Here is a 24,790-nt window from a genome sequence, read left to right as displayed (position 1 = left end):
GGACGATCTGCTTCTGAGATCACGTGCCAGCCAGGGCCTTGTGCGCGATCTGTCCATCACGGTACAGACGCTCCAGGAGTTCGGATGGACCATCAACGTTCAAAAATCGGCGTTGTCTCCATCGCTTCGCCTTCCCTACCTGGGAATGGTTCTGGACTCTGCTCAGGCAAAGGTGTTCTTGCCGGAGGACAAGCTCCGGACTTTGCGGGACGAGCTCAGGTCCCTCAGGGACAACCCGTCCTCGTCACTCAGGACCTGTATGCGGGGCCTGGGGTTGATGGTTTCGGCCTTCGAGGCGATGCCCTTTGCTCAGTTCCACACGCCGGTTCTCCAGACGGAGTTCCTGGCCAGGTGGGATAGACTGCCTCTGTCCTTGGGTCTGGATGTCTCCTTGAGTCATCAGATGGGCTCTTCTGTGGTGGCTCCAGTCCCCGTCGGTGGCGGAAGGCAAGTCCTTCCGTCCGTTGGTGTGGATGGTGGTTACCACGGACGCCAGCCTATCGGGCTGGGGTGGAGTCCTGGGCATCCTGTCTGCCCAGGGCACTTGGTCGGAGGAGGAATCCTCCCTCCCGCTGAATACGCTGGAGTTACGAGCGATCGAACTCTGTCTCTTCCAGTGGTAGGACCGTCTCTGGGGCCTGCCTGTCCGCGTACAAACGGACAATGCTACCGCGGTGGCTTGCATCAACCACCAGGGGGGCACCAGGTGTGCTCGAGCGGCCCGGGAGGTGACCGACATTCTGTCTTATGGGACTTGAACTTGGTTCTGTCCGTGTTACAGCGTGTTCCCTTTGAAAACGGTTGCTTTTCTGGTGGCGATCACTTCGGCTCGCAGGGTGTCAGAGCTGGCGGCGTTGTCTTGCTCCCCTTACTTGATAATTCACAAGGATAAGGTGGTTTTGCGGCCACCCCCAACCTTCCTTCTCACGGTGATCTCTGAGTTCCACCTTAATGAGGACATTGTCCTGCCTTCGCTTTGTACGAAGCCTAAGCATCCTAAGGAGATTGCCTTGCATTCCTTGGATGTTGTAAGGGCGATCAGGGTTTACCTGTCGCATACGGAATCTTTTCGGAAGACGGATTCCCTATTTGTCCTTCCTGAGGGGTCTCGGAAGGGCATGGCTGCGTCTGCAGCAACTATTGCCTAATGGATCTGACAGTCCATTGAGCAGTTGTATGCCTTGAAGGAACGGGTTCCGCCCTTCCCTGTTACAGCGCACTCTACCAGGTTTTTGAGTGCGTCCTGGGCCTATTGGCATCGGGCCTCGATGGCCCAGGTGTGCAAGGATGCGACTTGGTCGTCGGTGCACACTTTTCCAAATTCTACAAAGTAGATGTTCTGGCATCAGCTGATGCTTCTTTTGGCCGCACAGTTCTCAGTGCGGCAGTGCCATGATGGACCCTTGAATTTTTTTCTGGGTCCCTGGCTGTTGGCATTTGCTTTCCTGGGCTGTTGCTCCTGTGGAGCAGTGTTTGTTTTTTTCTGTTGCCCAGTTGGTTCTCTTACAGTGCATGTAAGATTCCTTTCTCTGATGTGGGTACGGCGTTGCCTTTTCTACGGTTGCGTCTCCCACCCCTCATGTCTATACTGCTTTGGGACATCCCAACAGTGATGACTTGGAGGTGGCGGCGACTGTCGGAGGACGTAAGGGAAAACTGAATTTTTGTAAAATCTTACCTGTAAAATTCCTTTCTCTGAGTCCTTCGACAGTCGCCGCCCCCGCCCCTCTTTTGGGGTTCTTATTACCTACTGCTATGCTACCAAACTGAGTTGGGAGTGGTGATGCAGGGGGGGTATTGACCAGATGGGACAGCCCCCATGGGTGTGTATATGCTAATTATGCTAATGCCTTTTGTCTTTGGACTAAGTCTATATGCCTAGCTATTCCTGCGGATAGGAAATCAATACCCAACAGTGATGACTTAGAGGTGGCGGCGACTGTCGGAGGACTCAGAGAAAGGAATTTTACAGGTAAGATTTTACAAAAATTCAGTTTTTCCCTCTCACGTTTTTGTATGGAACAAGCAATGTGCGGTAGTTGCAGTTATGTGCACTGCTCTTTGCATACTACAAACCCCATAGTTCTTAGTCCACCTCTGGAGTGGCTATGTTCCTACATACAGTGGGATCACGAAGAAGAAACGTAGTCACCCACTAACAGGTTGTCAGATTACAGCAGCAAAAAAATAAAGAAAAATAAAGAATAGCAAAAGTAAAGGAAGCTGACAGTAAGAGAAGATAGGTTTTTGAGTTAGGAATACATACTTGAATAGAATTTTATTTTTTAAACCATACTTTAGTTTTACTCTAAGGTAATTAGTTTTAAAGTAACACACCCTAATAATGACTAATAATGACTAAAATGTTTAAATGTAAATGCATAGAAAATAAAAAAAATATTTAAAAAAATGTTTTAGAAAAGTTATTAGGCTCCCCACCTACCTCAGGAACAGTGTGCACATCATTTTGGTATCATACCTAATGAATAAAGTAATTTGTAACGTTTATTTTTTTAAATAAATAACAAACCTTTTATGAGAAAAAATTTTGTTGAGAAAAAAAGTTGTGGTGTTGGTGCCAACAAAAACCTGTGCAAAGGGAGTGATATATAAATATATATCTATAAATGTAAAAGATGTGGAAATAAATAATTCATGAAAAGTGCAGGATTAAATCCTAATATAGGAGCTGCAATAAACACGTGAATACGTGAAGTATGAAAAGAAACTAAATATTGCTAAATATAAAATTGCGCTCAACTAAAAAACACTTGTGCAACAATAAATACCTTATATAAAGGCAAAAACAACGTGCATATTATAGTGCAACAATACGCATATACATATATACAAAATAGTGAATAATCATGTGCAATCATAGACCCATTATTGTGGACTAAACCAATATAACAAAATGAATAAATTAAATAAATAAATAGTCCATAGTGATAGCAATGAATGTCCAATTTGAAATTTGATGGTGACAGTAATGGCAGCACTTGATAGGTTAAGTACACCTCCACCAAATACACAGGAACACCCGGTGTGCAATCAAGGCTTACCGGATGAAGTGGACCCCTTAAATGACCCTGATGACGTCAGATACGAGCTGACGAAAGGCGTCGGGACGTAGGATTGTGATCGTGCTACCATGTCACTTCCGTCTCCCGGTGGAACACAGGTGGATTGCGGAAGCGGCATTCCATACCCGGAGACCGCGGTTGTGCTTCTGATATTCCCTTTTAATACTTGTACCATGTAAGTGCATCTACCAGTATTAAATTACAATTTCTGTACATACTTCACTATTTGAGTCCTCTTGCTCCTTTCTGGGTACGCCATATGGGCGTCCATCCCCAGTTTTAGTGGAATCAAAGGAGGATCTGTTTGGAGTATACTGGAAGTATATTGGAAGTGGTGCCTGTCCTGGTATTTGGTGTCTATATCTCCGGTGTCCTGAGTTTGCTTTCATTAACCCCCTGTAATTTAAGGGGTCCACTTCATCCGGTAAGCCTTGATTGCACACCGAGTGTTCCTGTGTATTTGGTGGAGGTGTACTTAACCTATCAAGTGCTGCCATTACTGTCACCATCAAATTTCAAATTGGACATTCATTGCTATCACTATGGACTATTTATTTAATTTATTCATTTTGTTATATTGGTTTAGTCCACTTTATAATGGGTCTATGATTGCACATGATTATTCACTTTTTTGTATGTTATTTGCGTATTGTTGCACTATAATATGCACTTTGTTTTTGCCTTTATATAAGGTATTTATTGTTGCACAAGTGTTTTTTAGTTGAGCGCAATATTTAGTTTCTTTTTTAACAAACCTTTAATGTTTACCTGCTCTGTTCAATAGAATTGCACAAAGTGGCCCCGATCCTCCTCTTTTGGGGCCCCCCGCCGACACACCTGGCTCCTCCTTTTCTTGGTGGGCCACTATAGAAAGGCACTTCCTATTGTGTCACACCTGTGGGCTCGAACCCAAGCCGCGTTGCCTGTGTCCATAGACACCCAAATTGCATCTCGGCCCTGCCCCCCACTCCTTCGTCACAGGATTTGACTCACAGCAACAGTAGCTAATGGAGTGAGGGCTCAGGGAAATACAAGGATGCTGCGTTGGGGGGGGGGGGGGGTGATGTTACTACCTCAACATTTTTTTTACCTGAAAGCGGTATTAAACCAAAAGCAAACATTTATTATATTGCAGCTTACCAAACCTTTAGATGTGATGGCTGCATTCATTTTTATTTTTTAGGCTTTCTTTCTATTTTCCAGTGATCTGGACAGTAACTCTGCTGTTTTTCAATTACAAGCTGTCCTGCAGATGTAGCGGTTAGAGGGTTGAGACAAACTATTTACTACTGACAGGAAGGCTTACAATAATCAGCTTTTATTTATGTAAAACTTTTATTCCAAAAGGAAAAAAGGGTTTGCTATTACTGCTTATAAAGTGTGAGCTGGAGTTTTGCTACGATTTGTTACTTTATCTAAATCTGCTAGTACATCTAACACTCCCCTTCCCCCAGACTCACAATACTGCTGTCCAAAGGTGTCTGTGCTCCTTCATTATCCAGAGAGGAGACACTCTAATAAAGGAAGAATGTTACTAACCAGAACCCCAGGTGAAAACTGAGGGGGAAAAAGCCTAAAAAATAAAACTAATGCAGTCACCAGATCTAAGGATTGGTAAGCTGCAACATGTTACATTTTTGGTTTTGGGTTTAATACTGCTTTATTGCAGGGAATGCATTAAGGTAAAATACACTATTACCAAAAGTATTAGGATGCCTGCCTTTACTCGCACATGAACTTTAATGGCATCTCAGTCCATAGGGTTCAAAATTAAGTTGGCCCACCCTTTGCAGCTATAACTGCTTCAACTCTTCTGGGAAGGCCGTCTACAAGGTTTAGGAGTGTGTCTATAGGAATGTTTGACCATTCTTGGAGAAACGCATTTGTGAGGTCACTCACTGATGTGGACGAAAAGGCCTGGCTCACAGTCTGCGCTCTAATTCAATCCCAAAGGTGTTCTCTCAGGTGGAGGTCAGGACTCAAGTTCCTCCACCTCAAACTCGCTCATCCATGTCTTTATGGACCTTGCTTTGTGCACTGGTAAAAATAATTTGGTGGAGGGGGGATCATGGTGTGGGGTTGTTTTTCAGGGGCTGGGCTTGGCTCCTTAGTTCCAGTAAAGGGAACTCTTAAGGTTTCAGCATACCAAGACATTTTGGACAATTTCATGCTCCCAACTTTGTGGGAACAGCTTGGGGAGGCCCCTTCCTGTTCCAACTTGACTGCGCACCAGTGCACAAAACAAGGTCCATAAAGACATGGATGAGCGGGTTTGGGCTGGGGGAACTTGACCTTAACTTGACCTCAACCCAGAACACCTTTGGGAGGAATTAGAGTGGAGCCTGAAAGCCACGCCTTCTCGTCCACATCAGTGACTAACCTCACAAATGTGCTTCCGGAAGAATAGTCAAACATTCCCCTAGACACACTCCTAAACCTTGTGGACAGCCTTCCCAGAAGAGTTGAAACTGTTATAGCTGCAAAGGGTGGGGCAACTCAATATGAAACCCTACAAACTAAAGCCTCGTACACACGCAACGATTATCGGCCGACCGATCGTCCGACTTTTGTCCAAGTTGTGTTTTGTTGGTTGGAATGTGCCTAGACTGCACACGAATTTTCTCAGCCAACAAAATTCTACTTCAGAAGTGATGTCATGTGTTGGTTTGTTTTCTTTGTGTTTTTTCTTCACTAAGCATGCCCAGACATGCTCATCAGATTTTTCCCTGTCGAAATCTGTACTGACTGCACGAAAATCGTCCGTTGTGTTGACGGCCAACAAAAATTTTATAGTCAGCACACCAGATTTTTTTCGGCCGAAAAGTCTGAGTTGGTTGTCGGAAGCATCATACTAACAAGCCGAAAATCGGCAGATCGGACGTTGGCCGAAAATTCCCTGCCAATTTTCGACGCGTGTGTACAGGGCTTAAGACTGGGATGCCATTAAAGTTAATGTGCTTGTAAAGGCAGGTGTCCCAATACTTTTGGTAATATAGTGTGTGTATGGGCTTTAGAACCACTTTAAGGTATTTGCAAAAAAATATGACCATAGTTATGAAAGCTAATATTTGGTTGGTACAGGCAACAGTCCTAAGAGCACGAGTAATGGTGGGAAACGCCACCACGTTTTAATTTTTTACTGAGACTCTTCAAGTGATATTGTTTGAATATGACCTTTGCTACATTTTGCTAGCTAAATTTGTGTCCATTAACTCTGCCATCTTATTGTCCACTCTGTAGAATTGCCATGAGCTGGAGAAGATGGATTTGGAGGAATGTGTACAGGTGAGTTCAGAAGCTATGAAAAGAAAGGACAACTTTTTTCAGTGCCATCATCCATTTTTTTTTCTTCAATTTAAAGTGTTACTAAACTCACAACAGTAAAATCAGTCTGTATATGAAGTAAAGCATGCTTGTTATACTTACTGTAAAACCTAAGGGGTTACTCCTCTGCGTTGCGTAAAAATGCTGTTCAATCCTGCATGCACCGATCCTCCTCTTCTTGCATTTTCCCCATAATTAGAGAGTTTTTGTTTTTTTCTTGGGAGAGGGCAAATGATAATCACAGGGCTAATCAGCACTGTCCAGACAGAGAGTCAAGGATCCTGCATCCTAATAGGACAGCTAGTGCATTATGAAAACTCAGAGTCAGAAGACTGCTATATACTGCTGATAATAAAAGGTCTTTAGCGGTTTATATTTATTAAAATGATTGCATTTCCATGTTCTGTGTACTTTGGTAGACCATATAGAGTGAATGCAGGGTCCTGGGTTTAGTAACACTTTAAGCCAGCATGAACTATGGTGTATGTCCTCACTTATCAGTCTTCTCTCTTGTCTGTTATATGTTGTATTATTTCTTGCCCAAGCTGCTTGTCAAATGGGATGGCAGTGTAGACCACCTCATAATAGCAAAAAAAAAGCATAATGAGGTCAGATTCCCCAGAAACAACATAATAAGAGACTGTTGAAAAGCAATAACTTGCATGGGCCAAAAACATTTATGGCCCTGTCCCAACTTTGCATTTTGTGTTTTGCCTGATGAGTTTTTGTACTGAAGTCAATAAAGCAATCGAAATGTGTGTCACAATACAATTTTTGGATATATTAACAGTAAAACAGTGACATCAGAGCACATTGCCCACATAAAAGATGATGAAGGGAGGGTGGTTACGGATGACACAGAGTACGCAACTGTATTAAATGTTTTCTTCTCCTCAGTTTTTACACAGGGGGGGTATAACCAACACAACTGTATTGTTGGTAACACGTCACAGGACATACCCTTGTGGCTAACAGAGGCCAGAGTCAAGAAAAGACTAGAAAAGCTTAACACAATTAAATCAACAGGACAAGATAGCTTACACATGAGAGTCCTCAAATAACTCAGTCAGGTTATTGCTAGACCATTATTTCTAATCTTTGTGGACAGCATACTGACAGGAATTGTACCAGCTGATTGGAGAAAAGCCAGTGCGGTACCAATATTAAAAAAGAGCAGATGTATATTCCTGGAAACTACAGACCAGTCAGCCTAACATCAATAGTAGGTAAATAATTGGAGGGGATGATAAGGGACTATATCGAATAATTTGCTGAAGAAAGCAGTATTATTAGTAGTAACCAGCATTGTTTTATGAAGGGTCTTTCCTGCCAGACCAATGTGTAAACATACTACAAGGAAGAGAGCTGCCTTCTAGATAGGGGGAGGCCTGTGGATGTGGAGTATCTGAATTTTGCAAAAGCATTTGATACAGTTCCCCATAAACGCTTAATTTACAAACCGAGGTCTGTAGGCATGGACCATAGTGTTTGTTCTTGGATAGAAAACTTGTTACAGGGGCGTGTCCAAAGGGTGTTGATAAATAATGTGTACTTAGACTGGTCTGGAGTGGTAAGTGGGGTACCCCAAGGCTCTGTCTTAGGACCAATTCTGTTTTAATTTATTCATAAATGATATAGAGAATGAGATAAATAACTCAATCTCAGTTTTTGCAGACGACACAAAAATAAGCAGGTCAATAACTTCACATCAGGATATAGAAATTTTACAGAAAGAGCTAAATAAAATAATGGGGTGGGCTACTACATGGTAAATGAGGTTTAATGTAGACAAATGTAAAGTAATGCACTTAGGGGCTAAAAACATAAACGCAAACTACTCACTAGGGGGAGAACCTCTGGGGGAAATCAAGGATGGAAAAAGATCTGAAGGTCCTAGTAGAAAACAGACTGAGCAATAGCATGCAAAGTCAAGCTGCAGCTACCAAAGCCGGCAGAATATTAGCATGCATTAAATAGGATATACTCCAGTGATACAACTATAATCCTGCCACTGTATAAAACTCTGGTTAGGCCACATCTGGATTATTCCATCCATTTCTGGTCACCAGTCCTCAGAAGGGATGTGCTGGAACTGGAGATAGGCCAGAGAAGGGCAACAAAATTAATAAGGGGACTGGAGGACCTCAATTACGAGGAAAACCTACAAACACTACATTTAGTCTCGCTGGAGAGGAGACGCTTGAGAGGGGACATGATAGCGATTTACAAATACCTCAATGGTGATCCCAGCGTAGCAAAAAACGTTTCTGTTTAGGGAATGTAAGAGGACACAAGGCTACACAATGAGATTGGAGGAGCAGTGGTTTAACCCCAAGCTGCATAGGGAGTTTTTCACTGTCAGTGCGATAAGGATATGGAACTTTCTTCCACAATTAGTGGTGTCAGCGGGGAGTATTGATATTTTTAAAAGACTCTTGGATGTGCATCTTAAAGAACACAACATTATAGGTATACGGAAAATGATTATCAACACTAACAAATGTACACCTACACTGGTTGAACTGGATGGACTGTCTTTGAGCCTTACCTACTATATATGTACCTATGTAACAGTGATACACACTTAAACATGCGTTGCAGAGCACGCATTTTACACTTTAAAGGTGAAAAAAAAAATGAAAACATGAGAGAGAGAGAGATATCATTATGCCCCTGTACAAATCATTAGTAAGACCTCATCTGGAATATGCAGTTCAGCTTTGGGCACCAGTTCTTAAAAAGGATATGAGGGAACTAGAGAAAGTGCAGAGAAGGGCAACCAAACTGATAAGAGGCATGGAGGAGCTCAGCTAAGAGAAAAGATTAGAGGAACTGAATTTATCCTCTCTTGAGAAGAGGAGATTAAGGGGGATATGATCAACATGTATAAATACATACAGTGCCTTGCGAAAGTATTCGGCCCCCTTGAACTTTGCGACCTTTTGCACAATTCAGGCTTCAAACATAAAGATATAAAACTGTAATTTTTTGTGAAGAATCAACAACAAGTGGGACACAATCATGAAGTGGAACGAAATTTATTGGATATTTCAAACTTTTTTTAACAAATAAAAAACTGAAAAATTGGGCATGCAAAATTATTCAGCCACCTTTTGCTGCGATTACAGCTGTAAGTCGCTTGGGGTATGTTTCTATCAGTTTTGCTCACAGAGAGACTGACATTTTTGCCCATTCCTCCTTGCAAAACAGCTTGAGCTCAGTGAGGTTGGATGGAGAGCATTTGTGAACAACAGTTTTCAGTTCTTTACACAGATTCTCGATTGGATTAAGGCCTGGATTTTGGCTTGGCCATTCTAACACCTGGATATGTTTTATTTGTGAACCATTCCATTATAGATTTTGCTTTTATGTTTTGGATCATTGTCTTGTTGGAAGACAAATCTCCGTCCCAGTCTCAGGTCTTTTGCAGACTCCATCAGGTTTTCTTGCAGAATGGTCCTGTATTTGGCTCCATCCATCTTCCCGTCAATTTTAACCATCTTCCCTGTCCCTGCTAAAGAAAAGCAGGCCCAAACCATGATGCTGCCACCACCATGTTTGACAGTGGGGATGGTGTGTTCAGGGTGATGAGCTTTGTTGCTTTTACGCCAAATATAACGTTTTACATTGTTGCCAAAAAGTTTGATTTTGGTTTCATCTGACCAGAGCACCTTCTTCCACATGTTTGGTGTGTCTCCCAGGTGGCTTGTGGCAAACTTTAAACAACACTTTTTATGGATATCTTTAAGAAATGGCTTTCTTCTTGACACTCTTCCATAAAGGCCAGATTTGTGCAGTATACGACTGATTGTTGTCCTATGGACAGAGTCTCCCACCTCAGCTGTAGATCTCTGCAGTTCATCCAGAGTGATCATGGACCACTTGGCTGCATCTCTGATCAGTCTTCTTGTATGAGCTGAAAGTTTAGAGGGACGGCCAGGTCTTCATAGATTTGCAGTGGTCTGATACTCCTTTCATTTCAATATTATCACTTGCACAGTGCTCCTTGGGATGTTTAAAGCTTGGGAAATCTTTTTGTATCCAAATCCGGCTTTAAACTTCTCCAAAACAGTATCTCGGACCTGCCTGGTGTGTTCCTTGTTCTCCATGATGCTCTCTGCTCTTTAAACGGACCTCTGAGACTATCACAGTGCAGGTGCATTTATACGGAGACTTGATTACACACAGGTGGATTCTATTTATCATCATTAGTCATTTAGGTCAACATTGGATCATTCAGAAATCCTCACTGAACTTCTGGAGAGAGTTTGCTGCACTGAAAGTAAAGGGGCTGAATAATTTTGCACGCCCAATTTTTCAGTTTTTTATTTGTTTACTAATTTTGAAATATCCAATAAATTTCGTTCCACTTCATGATTGTGTCCCACTTGTTGTTGATTCTTCACAAAAAATTACAGTTTTATATCTTTATGTTTGAAGCCTGAAATGTGGCAAAAGGTCGCAAAGTTCAAGGGGGCCAAAAACTTTCGCAAGGCACTGTAAGGGGTCAATATAGTGAACTTGGTGTTGAATTGTTGAAATTAAAGGGCCCTGCTCATTAGTGCTTAAAATCCAATAGGAAAGGAGATAGTGATACATTGCAAAATAATGAAGTGAAACAAAAAGTAATAACTCTGAGGCATGACTTGATAGTCAAAGTAAAAAGACAGTTTATTAGTTAGAGGCAGAATAGGCCTTACTGAAAATATGGGTTTTCAGGCATTGCTTAAAGGTGGATGGAGTAGGGGATAGACAGATCTGGGTAAGGAGTTCCAGGGGATGGGAGAGGCCCTAAAGAAGTCCTAGAAGTGAGCATGGGAGGAGGTGACAAGGGGCTAGAGAGCAGGAGGCTTTGGGAGGAGCAAAAAGAGCAGATTGCTTAACATTTCGAGCTGAGGTTACTGATGTAGCTGGGGGCAGAGTTGTGGATGGCTTTGTAGGTTGTTGGTATTTAGAAATTTATTCATTTGAAATTCAATGGCATTCACCTGGATATCCACAGTCACATTTACGGCTACAGGATTGTGGAATTCTCTACCACAAGAGGTGGTTTCTGCGGGAAGTATGGTTGCTTTCAAAAGACTCTTGGGCGTACATCTCAAGGATCAGAACATTCAGGGGTATGAGAGAGGATTAGGGCCACACACACCTATACAGGTTGAACTGGATGGACTATTGTCTTTATTCAACCTCAACTACTATGTAACTATGTAACATTTACCCTATTTACAGTTGGATGAATATGCATTGGGAGCCTGCAGCCGCTGGTGAACAATTGGATCTTGCAAGCAAATTTGCTGGCAATAGCGCTCCATGGTTCTGAAAGAATGTTTATACATGCTTTGTGTGCTGTTTCAGCACTAATAGAGTTAACTTTGTAAACTTTGTTTATTTTTATGTTTATACAAATGAGCAAAAAAAAAGGAAATAGTGTGCCCCTCCTACCAGACCGCAGCTGGAATATGAACTAATATCCCAAGAGCAAGAAAATGGCATCTCCCCCCTGTTACGTTTATACCAACCCATGTGCCCTTCAGCTTTGGGGTGCTTTAATAGAAGTTTCCCCAAAAAACACAGACTGCCCTTTCAAAAACCCGGTAACTGTCATACCCCTCTGAGATTCCACTGCTGGATAACATTGGCATTGCTGGAAACCAGAAGGAATTATTATTAAAATAGAGAAGTTATGTGATCCACACACTACTAGTCCTGAGTGCTATTTCAGATAATGGGGGATGTAGATTTGGCAGATATGTAGTATCACTGCATTGTCATTCACCTTTGTTTCTGTTGCAGATTACAGATAGCACTCTTATCCAGCTCTCCATACACTGTCCAAGGCTGCAAGTGTTGGTGAGTGTTTCTATGTGTGGAAGTGGTGATGTGCAGTTTTTATTTACATTCTTTGAGGTTTACACAACAGAATCCTAAAACCGGTGCAGAAAATGTATTTGATTACAATTGTAGAAATGAAAATTATGGCCAACAAAGCCGTAATGAATTAGGTTAGAATTTAGATGACCAAGTGTGCTTTACCTCTTTACAAGCTGAGCTATATGGGACGACAATGCCCCCAAAAATTTGGGAAGATTTGGGATGTTTGGATTGCTGCCAGGTCTTTACAGCTTTAGTTGCCCGCGACTGGCGAATGGTATTATGAGCCCCGGTGGTAATGTTGATGCTGTATGGATGCTGGCCGGGGGGCGCAGGGGGGGGGGGAGGCTGGCTTCCGGCCTTCCTCGACTTCACCCTCAGGAGCTCCCCCTCCTACGGGACCCACTGTCTCCGAGGGGTGGCACCTAGTTAAGGCTCTGCCTGATGTTTCTACACTCCTAAATGATGGACTGTTCCCTTGTGTTTTGTTACCCTTACTGTGATAGAAGTGCACTTGTTCTTTTTTTTATACTGCTATGTTCATGTTTTTTGTATATACCTTGTTGGCAATGTTTGACTTTCTGACCGATACTTTTATCAATAAAATGTTTCTGTTAGATGATTAAGGGCTCTTTCATGCGGTACGCCTCCGTAGGCGGATCCGTGCTGCTCAGCGGGGATCGATCCACCGATCCCCGCTGAGCCAACGGATGGCAGCTCCGTCTCCGCTTGCAGTGCGGAGAGGGAGGTGTCACAGCTCCCGCTGCTCTCTATGGGGGATCGGATGAGAGCGGACCGCCTGTCCGCTCTCATCCGATCCGATTCCTGAACGGATGGAAAAATAGGGTTTCCATCCGTCCAAATTTCACGGAGAAGATCGGATACGGATGGCAGCGGGTGTCAGCGGAGGTGTCTCCGCTGACACCCGCTGCCCCATAGAGCTGCATGGAGGATCCGATCAGATCCACCTAAAAAACTGACAGGCGGATCTGATCGGATCGCCCGTGTGAAAGAGTCCTAAGTGTGAAAGAATAGTTAGTAGATGGTGTTTTTTTTTTATTTATTTTTTTTGATAGTGTATAGGACTTAATTGCTATTACTGTTAGGGAGGTTTTCCTGCATTTTTTGACCTGGTGCCATAAGCCCTTGTTCACACTGGTGCGACTTGTAATGGGATTGGACAGTTCCAAACCACAAGACAAGTCACACCCCATTGCCAAAAAGGGAACCATACATATCACCCCGACTCATGTTGCAGCGATTGTGAAAATGTTCCTGCACTACCTTTTACCAATTGCATTATGACGTAGCGCGATTTCAAGATTGTGAGCCATGTCGCAAAAACAGGAAATACAGTATCTTACAAAAGTGAGTACACCCCCTCACCTTTTTGTAAATATTTTATTATATCTTTTCATTTGACAGCACTGAAGAAATGACACTTTGCTATAATGTAAAGTAGTGAGTGTACAGCTTGTATAACAGTGTAAATTTTCTGTCCCCCTCAAAATAACTCAACACACAGCCATTAATGTCTAAACCGCTGGCAACAAAAGTGAGTACACCCCTAAGTTAAAATATCTAAGGTGGGCCCAAAGTGTCAATATTTTGTGTTGCCACCATTATTTTGAAATGCCTTAACCCTCTTGGACATGGAGTTCACCACAGCTACATAGATTGCCAGTGGAGTCCTCCTCCATGACGACATCACGGAGCTGGTGGATGTTGAAGATCTTGCGCTCCTCCAACGTCTGTTTAAGGATGCCCCACAGATGCTCAGTATGGTTTAGGTCTGGAGACCTGCTTGGCCCATCCATCACCCTTAGCCTCAGCTTCTTTAGGCAGTGGTCGTCTTGAAGGTGTGTTTGGAGTCGTTATCATGTTGGAATACTGCCCTGCGGCCCAGTCTCCGAAGGGAGGGTATCATGCTCTGCTTTAGTATATCACAGTACATGTTGGCATTCATGGTTCCCTCAATGATCTGTAGCTCCCCAGTGCTGGCAGCACTCATGCAGCCCCAGACCATGACACTCCCACCACCATGCTTGACTGTAGGCAAGACACACTTGTCTTTGTACTCATTACCTGGTTGCCACTACACAAACTTGACACCATCTGAATGAAATAATTTTATCTTGGTCTCCACAGGACATGGTTCCTTTAATCCGTGTCCTTAGTCTGCTTGTCTTCAAAAAACAGTTTGAGGGCTTTCTTGAGCATCATCTGTACAACCTCTGCAGCAATGCTGGCACCACTCATACGTCTATTTCCCAAAGACAACCTCTGGATATGGCGCTGAGCACGTGTACTCAACTTCTTTGGTCGACCATGGCGAGGCCTGTTCTGAGTGGAACCTGTCCTGTTAAACCCCTGTATGGTCTTGGCCACCATGCTGCAGCTCAGTTTCAGGGTCTTGGCAGTCTTCTTATAGCCTAGGCCATCTCGATGTAGAGCAACAATTCTTTTTTTTTTCGGATCCTCAGAGATTTCTTTGCCATGAGGTGCCATGTTAAACTTCCAGTGACCAGTATGAGAGAGTGAGAGTGATGACACCAAATTTAACACACCTGCTCCCTATTCATACCTGAGACCTTGTAATGCTAACGAGTCAAATGACAACGGGGAGGGAGAATGGCTAATTGGGCCCAATTTGGACATTTTAACTTAGGGGTGTACTCACTGTGTATGTTGAGTTATTTTGAGGGGACAGCAAATTTACACTGTTATAAAAGCTGTACACTCACTACTTTACATTGTAGCCAAGTGTCATTTCCTCAGTGCTGTCACATGAAAAGATATAATAAAATACAGGTCCCTCTCAAAAAATTAGCATATTGTGATAAAGTTCATTATTTTCTGTAATGTACTGATAAACATTAGACTTTCATATATTTTAGATTCATTACACACAACTGAAGTAGTGAAAGCCTTTTATTGTTTTAATATTGATGATTTTGGCATACAGCTCATGAAAAACCAAAATTCCTATCTCAAAAAATTAGCATATTTCATCCGACCAATAAAAAAAAAAGTGTTTTTAATACAAAAAAAGTCAACCTTCAAATAATTATGTTCAGTTATGCACTCAATACTTGGTCGGGAATCCTTTTGCAGAAATGACTGCTTCAATGCGGCGTGGCATGGAGGCAATCAGCCTGTGGCACTGCTGAGGGGTTATGGAGGCCCAGGATGCTTCGATAGCGGCCTTGAGCTCATCCAGAGTGTTGGGTCTTGCGTCTCTCAACTTTCTCTTCACAACATCCCACAGATTCTCTATGGGGTTCAGGTCAGGAGAGTTGGCAGACCAATTGAGCACAGTAATACCATGGTCAGTAAACCATTTACCAGTGGTTTTGGCACTGTGAGCAGGTGCCAGGTTGTGCTGAAAAATGAAATCTTCATCTCCATAAAGCTTTTCAGCAGATGGAAGCACGAAGTGCTCCAAAATCTCCTGATAGCTAGCTGCATTGACCCTGCCCTTGATAAAACACAGTGGACCAACACCAGCAGCTGACATGGCACCCCAGACCATCACTGACTGTGGGTACTTGACACTGGACTTCAGGCATTTTGGCATTTCCCTCTCCCCAGTCTTCCTCCAGACTCTGGCACCTTGATTTCCGAATGACATGCAAAATTTGCTTTCATCCGAAAAAAGGACTTTGGACCACTGAGCAACAGTCCAGTGCTGCTTCTCTGTAGCCCAGGTCAGGCGCTTCTGCCGCTGTTTCTGGTTCAAAAGTGGCTTGACCTGGGGAATGCGGCACCTGTAGCCTATTTCCTGCACACGCCTGTACACCGTGGCTCTAGATGTTTCTACTCCAGACTCAGTCCACTGCTTCCGCAGGTCCCCCAAGGTCTGGAATCGGTCCTTCTCCACAATCTTCCTCAGGGTCCGGTCACCTCTTCTCGTTGTGCAGCGTTTTCTGCCACACTTTTTCCTTCCCACAGACTTCCCACTGAGGTGCCTTGATACAGCACTCTGGGAACAGCCTATTCGTTCAGAAATTTCTTTCTGTGTCTTACCCTCTTGCTTGAGGGTGTCAATGATGGCCTTCTGGACAGCAGTCAGGTCGGCAGTCTTACCCATGATTGTGGTTTTGAGTAATGAACCAGGCTGGGAGTTTTTAAAAGACTCAGGAATCTTTTGCAGGTGTTTAGAGTTAATTAGTTGATTCAGATGATTAGGTTAATAGCTCGTTTAGAGAACCTTTTCATGATATGCTAATTGTTTGAGATAGGAATTTTGGTTTTTCATGAGCTGTATGCCAAAATCATCAATATTAAAACAATAAAAGGCTTGCACTACTTCAGTTGTGTGTAATGAATCTAAAATATATGAAAGTCTAATGTTTATCAGTACATTACAGAAAATAATGAACTTCATCACAATATGCTAATTTTTTGAGAGGGACCTGTATTTCCAAAAATGTGAGGGGCGTACTCACTTTTGTGAGATACTGTAAGTGGATTTTTCTGAACAGGGACATAGATGGCAATGAAAATAAATCACTCCACATTAGAGAGATTTTCTTCATGCCCTTCCCAGTGGCACCATTACAGAAAGTATGACGTTCCTAAAATTGACAGACAGTAATAAAGATTGGGTAAGAACTGTATGTGTTCCATACATTGTCCAAAAAGTAAAAAAAAAAAAAAAAAAAAAAGTTGCAGTTCAAATGGATTAGGATGGAAAGAATTGTTAACCAGATTTTAGCTGCTTTTTTATTTTTAAAGCCATGCTGAAAAAAGTTTAATGTTTTCTCTTGACAGTTATCTTTTCTAGGTATTTAACTCTTTCAGTAGAGAGGCAGCTTTGTTATGGCATGGAAGAATAGTTTTAGAACAAATGCACCAGGAAGACTACGAAGGAGACCTTGCCATGTTGTTTGGGGCAAAGTGACAGTGTGTAAAGCTCACCTTTTCATTGCTTCTCCTTTGCTCCTTGTCACAGCTGCCACCAAAATACCTTGTGGTGCCTGGCATTGGACGGGCACCCTATCCGTGATTGGGCCCAGGTACTACATCACAGGAGCTGGTTACATAGTTAGGTTGGGAAAAAAAAAAAAAAAACAAGTCCTCTAGTTAAAGCAATAGAAAAAATAAATAGAAAGCCTCCATATAGAAAATCCTATACCACAGTTGAAACCGAGGAAGGCAAAAAAAAAACCTTTAATGCATGGTGCAGTTTACTCCAACAGGGGGATAATTCCTGAATCAACAATCTTTTGTTATTACTTATAAATCTTAACCACCGCCTGCTAACTGTACATTTACTGCTAGCGGGCAGCACAGCCAGGCACCGCGATGTACAGAGTGTACTTCCTGGCATGCTTGCACCCCCTGCTGACTTGGTTTATTATATTTTTATTGAGAAAGATGTCATCGTAAAAAGAAATAACATTGCTTATTAACCATGACCTGAATACACAGTGGCCACCCGTATTATGTATTACAACATGCCTTCCTGTCCTTCAGCACCTGAGAGACACGAGATTGCGCAAATGTACCATAAATAAATATTTGCTATCAATGCCAATTTTTACAAGGAAAAAAAACAACAAGATGATAAATCTATAAAACGAAATAAGAGAGAAACCATAATATAAAAAAAAAAAAAAAAATTATAAAATCGGACAGAGAGTCCTGACGATCATAAAAAAAAAGATAGCAACTGGAGAAATTCAAGAAACTCCACCCATGGGGTCCAAACTTCCCGAAACTTGAAATCATTATTATTTGCTGAGGATAATGGCTCTTCCATCCGCATTATGTGGTTCATCTCCACTACCCATTCCCGTATTGTAGGTGTTAATGAAGATTTACAATGTCTTTGAATTAAAGCTCTTCCTTTCATCAACAAAAATCTAAGTATTTCCTTTCTGATTTATTTAATTGATCCCAGGATCAAAGAAGGAAGCGCTACCTCTGAAGTCTCCAGCCATTTTTTGCCAGTGACCACATGACATAAATTAAATATAGCCGACCAGAATGGTTTTATAATCAGGCAGGACCACAGGTGTAAGAGTGTGCCTGTCTATTCACATCTCCAACATAGATCAGACAAAGCCATATTAGTATTTTTTTTTTAATAGGCCTGGACAGCGATACCATCTTGGCAAAATCTTATAGTTATGTTCCTATGAGTAGGAAGATAGAGTTATTTTAGAAGTGAGAGAGAACGCTTTATCCCAGTCCTCGAGAGCAAAATGTTCTTTTTTCAGGCTTGCGCCCTCTGAAATAAGGGTCCCCCTTAAAACACATTTCAGTCCCTCCCATTTAAGTGGTTGTGCTGTAATGTCCTGCATATGATAGGTTAAAACTGAGACACCGAACGCCTAACTGCGTTGATTCATTTTTTAGGAGGCTAAATGAAAGCCTCCAGGAATCTGGAAAAATACGGTAAGTTAAGCCTCGTACACACGCACCGATTGTTGGCCGTAAATTTTCGGCCAACATCCGATCGGCCGATTGTCGGCTTGTTAGTATGATGCTTCCGACAACCGACTGCGACTTTTCGGCCGAACAAAATCTGGTGTGCATGCTATAAAATTTTTGTTGGCCGTCACGAGAACGGCCGATTGTTCGTCAGTCAGTACAGATTTCGGCAGACAAAAGTCAGATGAGCAAGACTGGGCATGCTCAGAGAAGAAAAAACACACGGAAAGTAAACCAGAACATGAAATCACTTCTGCAGTTGGTTGTTGTTGACCGACAAAATTCGTGTGCAGTCTAGAGCACATTTCAACCAACACAACAACACTGGACAAAAGACGGCCGATCGGTCGGCCAACAATCGGTGCGTGTGTACGAGGCTTTAATCGGGAAAAAAAAAAGCAGAAAATGGTCTGACCAAAGTTGAGTTCCAATAAATGCCTAAAGTTGCCAGCTAAGTAAGTTGTGTGAAACAAAAAACAGGTCTATCCTACTATAAGTTTTGTGGGAGTTAGAGCGTGGCAAGTATAGTCATGCTCGGTTGGATGTAGCCCCCCACCACACATCCAACTAGTTAAAGTTCATGCAATCTGACCCTAAGAAGGTTAAACGGAGGCAAGGAGAAACACTGGGAGTTGGACGTGGTATCTAATGATGGATAACATACAATATTTAAATCCCCACCCAGCACTACTCTTCCCTCAGCCAGAGCTCCTAATTTGCGCAAAAGTGCAAGCATCATGGGGATCTGGCCCTGGTTGGGAGCGTAGACATTAACCAAAGTTAACAGCATATTGTTAATTTTGCATTTAAGAATAAGAAATCAACCCCCAGGGTCACTTACTACGTAAATATCCGAAACTGAGAGAGAGGTATGAAAGCCTATAGCCACGCCTCCATATTTACTTACTGGATTATTGCAGACGTGCCACTTAACGTAGTGGCGGGTAGACATGGATGGAACTGATCATGTTTTAAAATGTCTCCTGTAAGAAAAGTACCTAAACTCTTTGCTTATGATTATTGTATAAGATTTGTGATCTGTTCTGTGGGTTGTTAAGGCCTCTTACATTAAACGACCCTTTTTTTTTTTTTCTGCCTCCATGTTAAATAGTGAAGCATTTTTATAGGTATCTTATGACTAAACCTTGTCTGTCGGATGTCGTGGGAAGACTAACTGGTCTCTCAAAAAATATGCTTATTCTTTGACACATTAACGACCTGTACAAACCCAAGCTGAAGCCTATCTGGACCTGCTCCTGCTCGAGGGAAGGGAAAAAAAAAAATAATCCCTGGGAAAATGCCCCTTCAGAAGATGCCTAAAGCAGGGTACACACTAGTAGAAAATCTGCCGAAAATTCCCGCCCGATGTGAAATCGTCCGATTTTCGCCTAGTGTGTACACAACTTTCAGCAGCCGATGCCGACATTTTCAACGAAAAAAAACGGAGGGACAAACACCAAAATTTTTTTCGTCTGTCTCCAGACGACCGTTTTTCGTTTAATGTGTATGCAGTACGTCCGTGAAAAATCGGATACGAAAGACCGCGCATGATCTGAAGTTGCTGACAACCCGGACGTCTAGGAACAAATGTGCCAAAAAAAAGAAAAATCGGACGAGAAATTTTGTGAACATTTATGCACTGTCGACTAAAAACGGTAATGAACGCTGAGAAGACAGAGAAAAATCGGAGGATATTTCGTCCGGTTTTTCGTCAAGTGTGTACCGCCCTTAAGAGCTCCCTGTGAGTGGACATGACACGAGTTTGTCAGCAGGTTACAGCCAATCATTGAGGTTGTATGCCTGCTGATCGCCTCTGACTAATCGGAGCACATATCTGTGTGTTTGTAAACACAGGTTCTGACTGGATTTCTCCCTGCCATTCAGAACTAAAAGCAAGGAGAGAAACCCAGCCAGAACTGTGAAACAAAACAGCACATGTACATTTGCATACAATTGTTAACCCATTATTGCCTGTCTGATCACCCCTGTCACCCAGCCAGAGCCAGAAGTACAGTGTCAGTGTACAGTATTATCACTGATCACTGCATTAGTGTTACTAGCGATGTCCGTGTCCTGCCCAGCCAGTGTCAGCACCAGATCGCCTGCCACACTATAACAGTTGCTGATCACTGCCATTATTAGTATAGTGTCTGTATGGATCAGTATCTTGATCATGATCAGAACTATAATAGGGTCCTCAATAGTATACTGTCTCCAAAAATGCAACATTAGCAGATCAGTCCCTGATCACTGCCAGTGGTTGCGACATGTAGCAGAATCATTTTTCGCCTACATTTATGAAGAAATTCGATTTTATCACATGCGCTTTATAAAAAAATTGTTTTATTTTTTCCCAAAGTATTTGCCCTTTTTTCGTTTATATAATAAAAAAGGAGGAAAAAAAAGCAGTTGTGACCAAAAGAAAGCTCTATTTGTGTAAATTTAAAAAAAATTAAATACATTTTATTTACATACAGTGTTGCATGACTGAGAAATTTCCAGTGAAAAGAGCCCAGTGCTGAATAGCAAAAAATGCCGTGGTCATGAAGGGGGTAAAACCTTTCAGAGGGCAAGTGGTTAATATCCATTTACAGTGAGGGAAAAAAGTTGTTGATTCCTTGCCGATTTTGTACATTTGCCCACTGACAAAGAAATGATCAGTCTATCATTTTAATGATAGGTTTATTTTAACAATGAGAGACAGAATAACTACAAAAAAAAATCCAGAAAAACATTTCAAAAAAGTTATAAATTGATTTGCATTGAATAAGCGAAATAAGTATTTTTGACCCCTTCGAAAAACATGACTTAGTACTTGGTGGCAAATCCCTTGTTGACAATCGCAGAGGTCAGAACTTTCTTGTAGCTGGCCACCAGGTTTGCACACATCTCAGGAGGGATTTTGTCCCACACCTCTCTGCAGTCATTAAGGTTTTGAGACAGATGTTTAGTAACTCGAACCTTCAGCTCCATCCACATATTTTCTTTGGGATTAAGGTCTGGAGACTGGCTAGGCCACTCCAGTACTTTAATGTGCTTCTTCTTGAGCCACTCCTTTGTTGCCTTGGCCGTGTGTTTTGGATCATTGACATGCTGGAATACCTATGCATGACCCATTTTCAATGCCCTGGCTGAGGGAAGTAGGTTCTCTCCCAAGATTTGACCATATATGACCCCGTCCATCGTCCCTTTGATGCGGTGAAGTTGTCTCCTTAGCAGAAAAAAAACACCCAAAGCATAATGTTTCCACCTCCATGTTTGTCGGTGGGGATGGTGTTCTTGGGGTCATAGGAAACATTCCTCCTCCTCCTCCTCCAAACACCACGAGTTGAGTTCCTGCCAAAGAACTCGATTTTGGTCTCATCTGACCACAACACTTTTCACCCAACTTTCACCCAATTGTCCTCTGAATCATTCAGATGTTCATTGGAAAACTTCGGACAGGCCTCATGTGCTTTATTGAGCAGGGAGACCTTGCGGGCGCTGCAGGATTTAAGTCCTTCACAGCGTAGTGTGTTACCAATTGTTTTCTTGGTGACTTTGGTGCCAGCTGCCTTAAGATCATTGGCAAGATTCACCCGTGTAGTTCTGGGCTGATTCCTCACCGTTCTCATGATCATTGAAACTCCACAAGGGGAAATCTTGCATGGAGCCCCAGACCGAGGGAGATTGACAGTTATTTTGTGTTTCTTCCATTTGCGAATAATCGCACCAACTGTTTACACCCTCACACCAAGCTGCTTGGCGATGGTCTTTTAGCCCATTCCAGCCTTGTGTAGGTCTACAATCTTGTCTATGACATCCTTGGACAGCTCTTTGGTCTTTGCCATAGTGGAGAGATTGGAATCTGATTGATTGCTTCTGTTGACAGGTGTCTTTTAGACAGGTAACAACCTGAGATTAGGAGCACCCTCTTTAACCACTTTTGGACCAGAAGGTTTTAACCCCTTAATGACCAGGCCATTTTTTTGCAATTTGGAACTGCGTGGCTTTAACTGGTAATTGCGCAGTCATGCAATTCTGTACCCAAACAAAATTTACGTCCTTTTTTTCCACCCACAAATAGAGCTTCCTTTTGGTGGTATTTATTCAGCTCTGCGGATTTTATTTTTTGGCATAGAAATGAAAAAAGATCGAAAATTTTGAGAAAAAAATACATTTTCCACTTTTTCTTACAAAAAATATCCAATAAACTAAATTTTTGTCATACATTTAGGCCAAAATGTATTTGGCTACATGTCTTTGATAAAAAAAAAAAAAAAAATCTCAATAAGCGTATATTTATTAATTTGCGCAAAAGTTATAGCATCTACAAACTATGGTGTATATACTGGAATTTATGCAGCGTTTACTTTCTGACTGCCTATCTCATTTCCTAAAGTGCTAAAATGGCAGGGCAGTACAACCCCCCCCCCTCCCCCCCAATGAACCCTTTTTCGAAAGTAAACACCCCAAGGAATTTCTTGAGAGGCATGTTGAGCCCATTAAGTATATTACATTTTTTTGTCACAGGTGTTTGAAAAATGACAAAAAAAAATAGTTTTTACACAAAGTTGTCATTGAAATTATATATTGCTCACACATGCTATGGGTATATGTGGAATTACACCCAAAATACATTCTGCTGCTTCTCCGGAGTATGAGGATACCCCATGTGTGAGAATTTTTGCAGTCTAGCCGCATACAGGACCCTAAAAACCAATCACTGCCTTCAGGCTTTCAAAGAGCGTAAATTGTTGATTTTCACTCCTCACTACCTATCACAGTTTTGGAGGCCATTAAATGTCAAGATAGAACAAAACCCCTCCAAATAACCCCTTTTTCGGAAAGTAGACACCCTAAGCTATTTGCTGAGAGGCATGTTGAGTATTTTGCAGTTCTCACTTTTTGTCACAAAGTTTTGAAAATTAAAAAAAATATATTTCTCTTTCGTTCACTGACAGACACAGCTTCAGGTCTTCAGACCATTGGGCTTATGTATGCTCTTGCTCTCTAGGAGTAGGACTAGAAGGAAACCTTTTTGGTTATACCCCTGGGACAGTCCCAGAGGGTATACCATCACTTCCTGCTGTAGGACCCCAGTTTTTTCTGCCTAGTCAGGAGTAAGGGCCTGGCTCTCTATGCTCTTGCTCTCTAGGAGTAGGACTAGGAGGAAACCTTTTTGGTTATACCCCTGGGACAGTCCCAGAGGGTATACCATCACTTCCTGCTGTAGGACCCCAGTTTTTTCTGCCTAGTCAGGAGTAAGGGCCTGGCTCTCTATGCTCTTGCTCTCTAGGAGTAGGACTAGGAGGAAACCTTTTTGGTTATACCCCTGGGACAGTCCCAGAGGGTATACCATCACTTCCTGCTGTAGGACCCCAGTTTTTTCTGCCTAGTCAGGAGTAAGGGCCTGGCTCTCTACTGGGATCTGCGGTCCTGGCATTTTTTCCTATTCAAATTGAATTTTCTCTATCGCTCATTGACAGACGTAGTCCTCGGTGATACAGCACCTTCGGGTTATGTTGCCTCCACAGGAGTAGGACTAGACAGGAAATAAAATGCTCTGGCCACACCCTAGGGGCAGTCCCAGAGGGTATATCCTCTCTCTCTCTGCCTCAGCAAATCAGTTTTTTTCTGTCTAGTCAGGAGTAAGGACCTAGATACCTTGCTGGGATCTTCGGTCCTGGCAGGATTTTTTTCTTAGAAAATAATTTTTTAAGACAGCTTTTTTTCTCCAGTGTTCCTGTGAGATCTTCAAGCAAGAAAGCTGAACTGGGCGACGGGCTGGATGTTGAGATCCAGTGGTCACCCCAGTTCAGCCTACGAGCGCGTGCAGGCCATAGCTCCGCGCTGGGTCGGCCGCGACATAGTCCCACTGGACGGGGACTGACCCTGCGAGTTAAACGTCTCGCTGAAACGCCAAAGACCATGAGTCACGGCGCCCGTATTGGTCGACAGCCCTCCTACCTCGGTGGAGAGGGGTACTGTCAGGAGTTGGCGCCCGCCTGGTTCCGGTATGGTGAGTAGTATGTTCCCCCTTTCCCCTTGACGGGTCTTGTGGTGAACGCGGGCCCCTCTCTGTAATGGTA

The 24,790-nt window shown here is 42.7% G+C and overlaps 1 protein-coding gene across 2 annotated transcripts in view; it reads left to right on the top strand.

Annotated features, from left to right (window-relative positions):
* FBXL20 (F-box and leucine rich repeat protein 20) overlaps nucleotides 1–24,790 on the top strand; it is a 266,578-nt gene that overhangs the window by 218,592 nt on the left and 23,196 nt on the right. For both annotated transcript variants that reach the window (XM_082272996.1, XM_082272997.1), the window contains exons 12-13: nucleotides 6,324–6,368; nucleotides 12,204–12,260. In XM_082272996.1, the coding sequence (XP_082129122.1) occupies nucleotides 6,324–6,368; nucleotides 12,204–12,260 (102 nt within the window). The remainder of the gene's footprint in view (nucleotides 1–6,323; nucleotides 6,369–12,203; nucleotides 12,261–24,790) is intronic.

Source organism: Pelophylax lessonae (assembly GCF_965119305.1).
Source record: "Pelophylax lessonae genome assembly, chromosome: 11".
NCBI classification, from domain to species: domain Eukaryota; kingdom Metazoa; phylum Chordata; class Amphibia; order Anura; family Ranidae; genus Pelophylax; species Pelophylax lessonae.
This window is presented reverse-complemented; position numbering and strand designations above follow the sequence as displayed.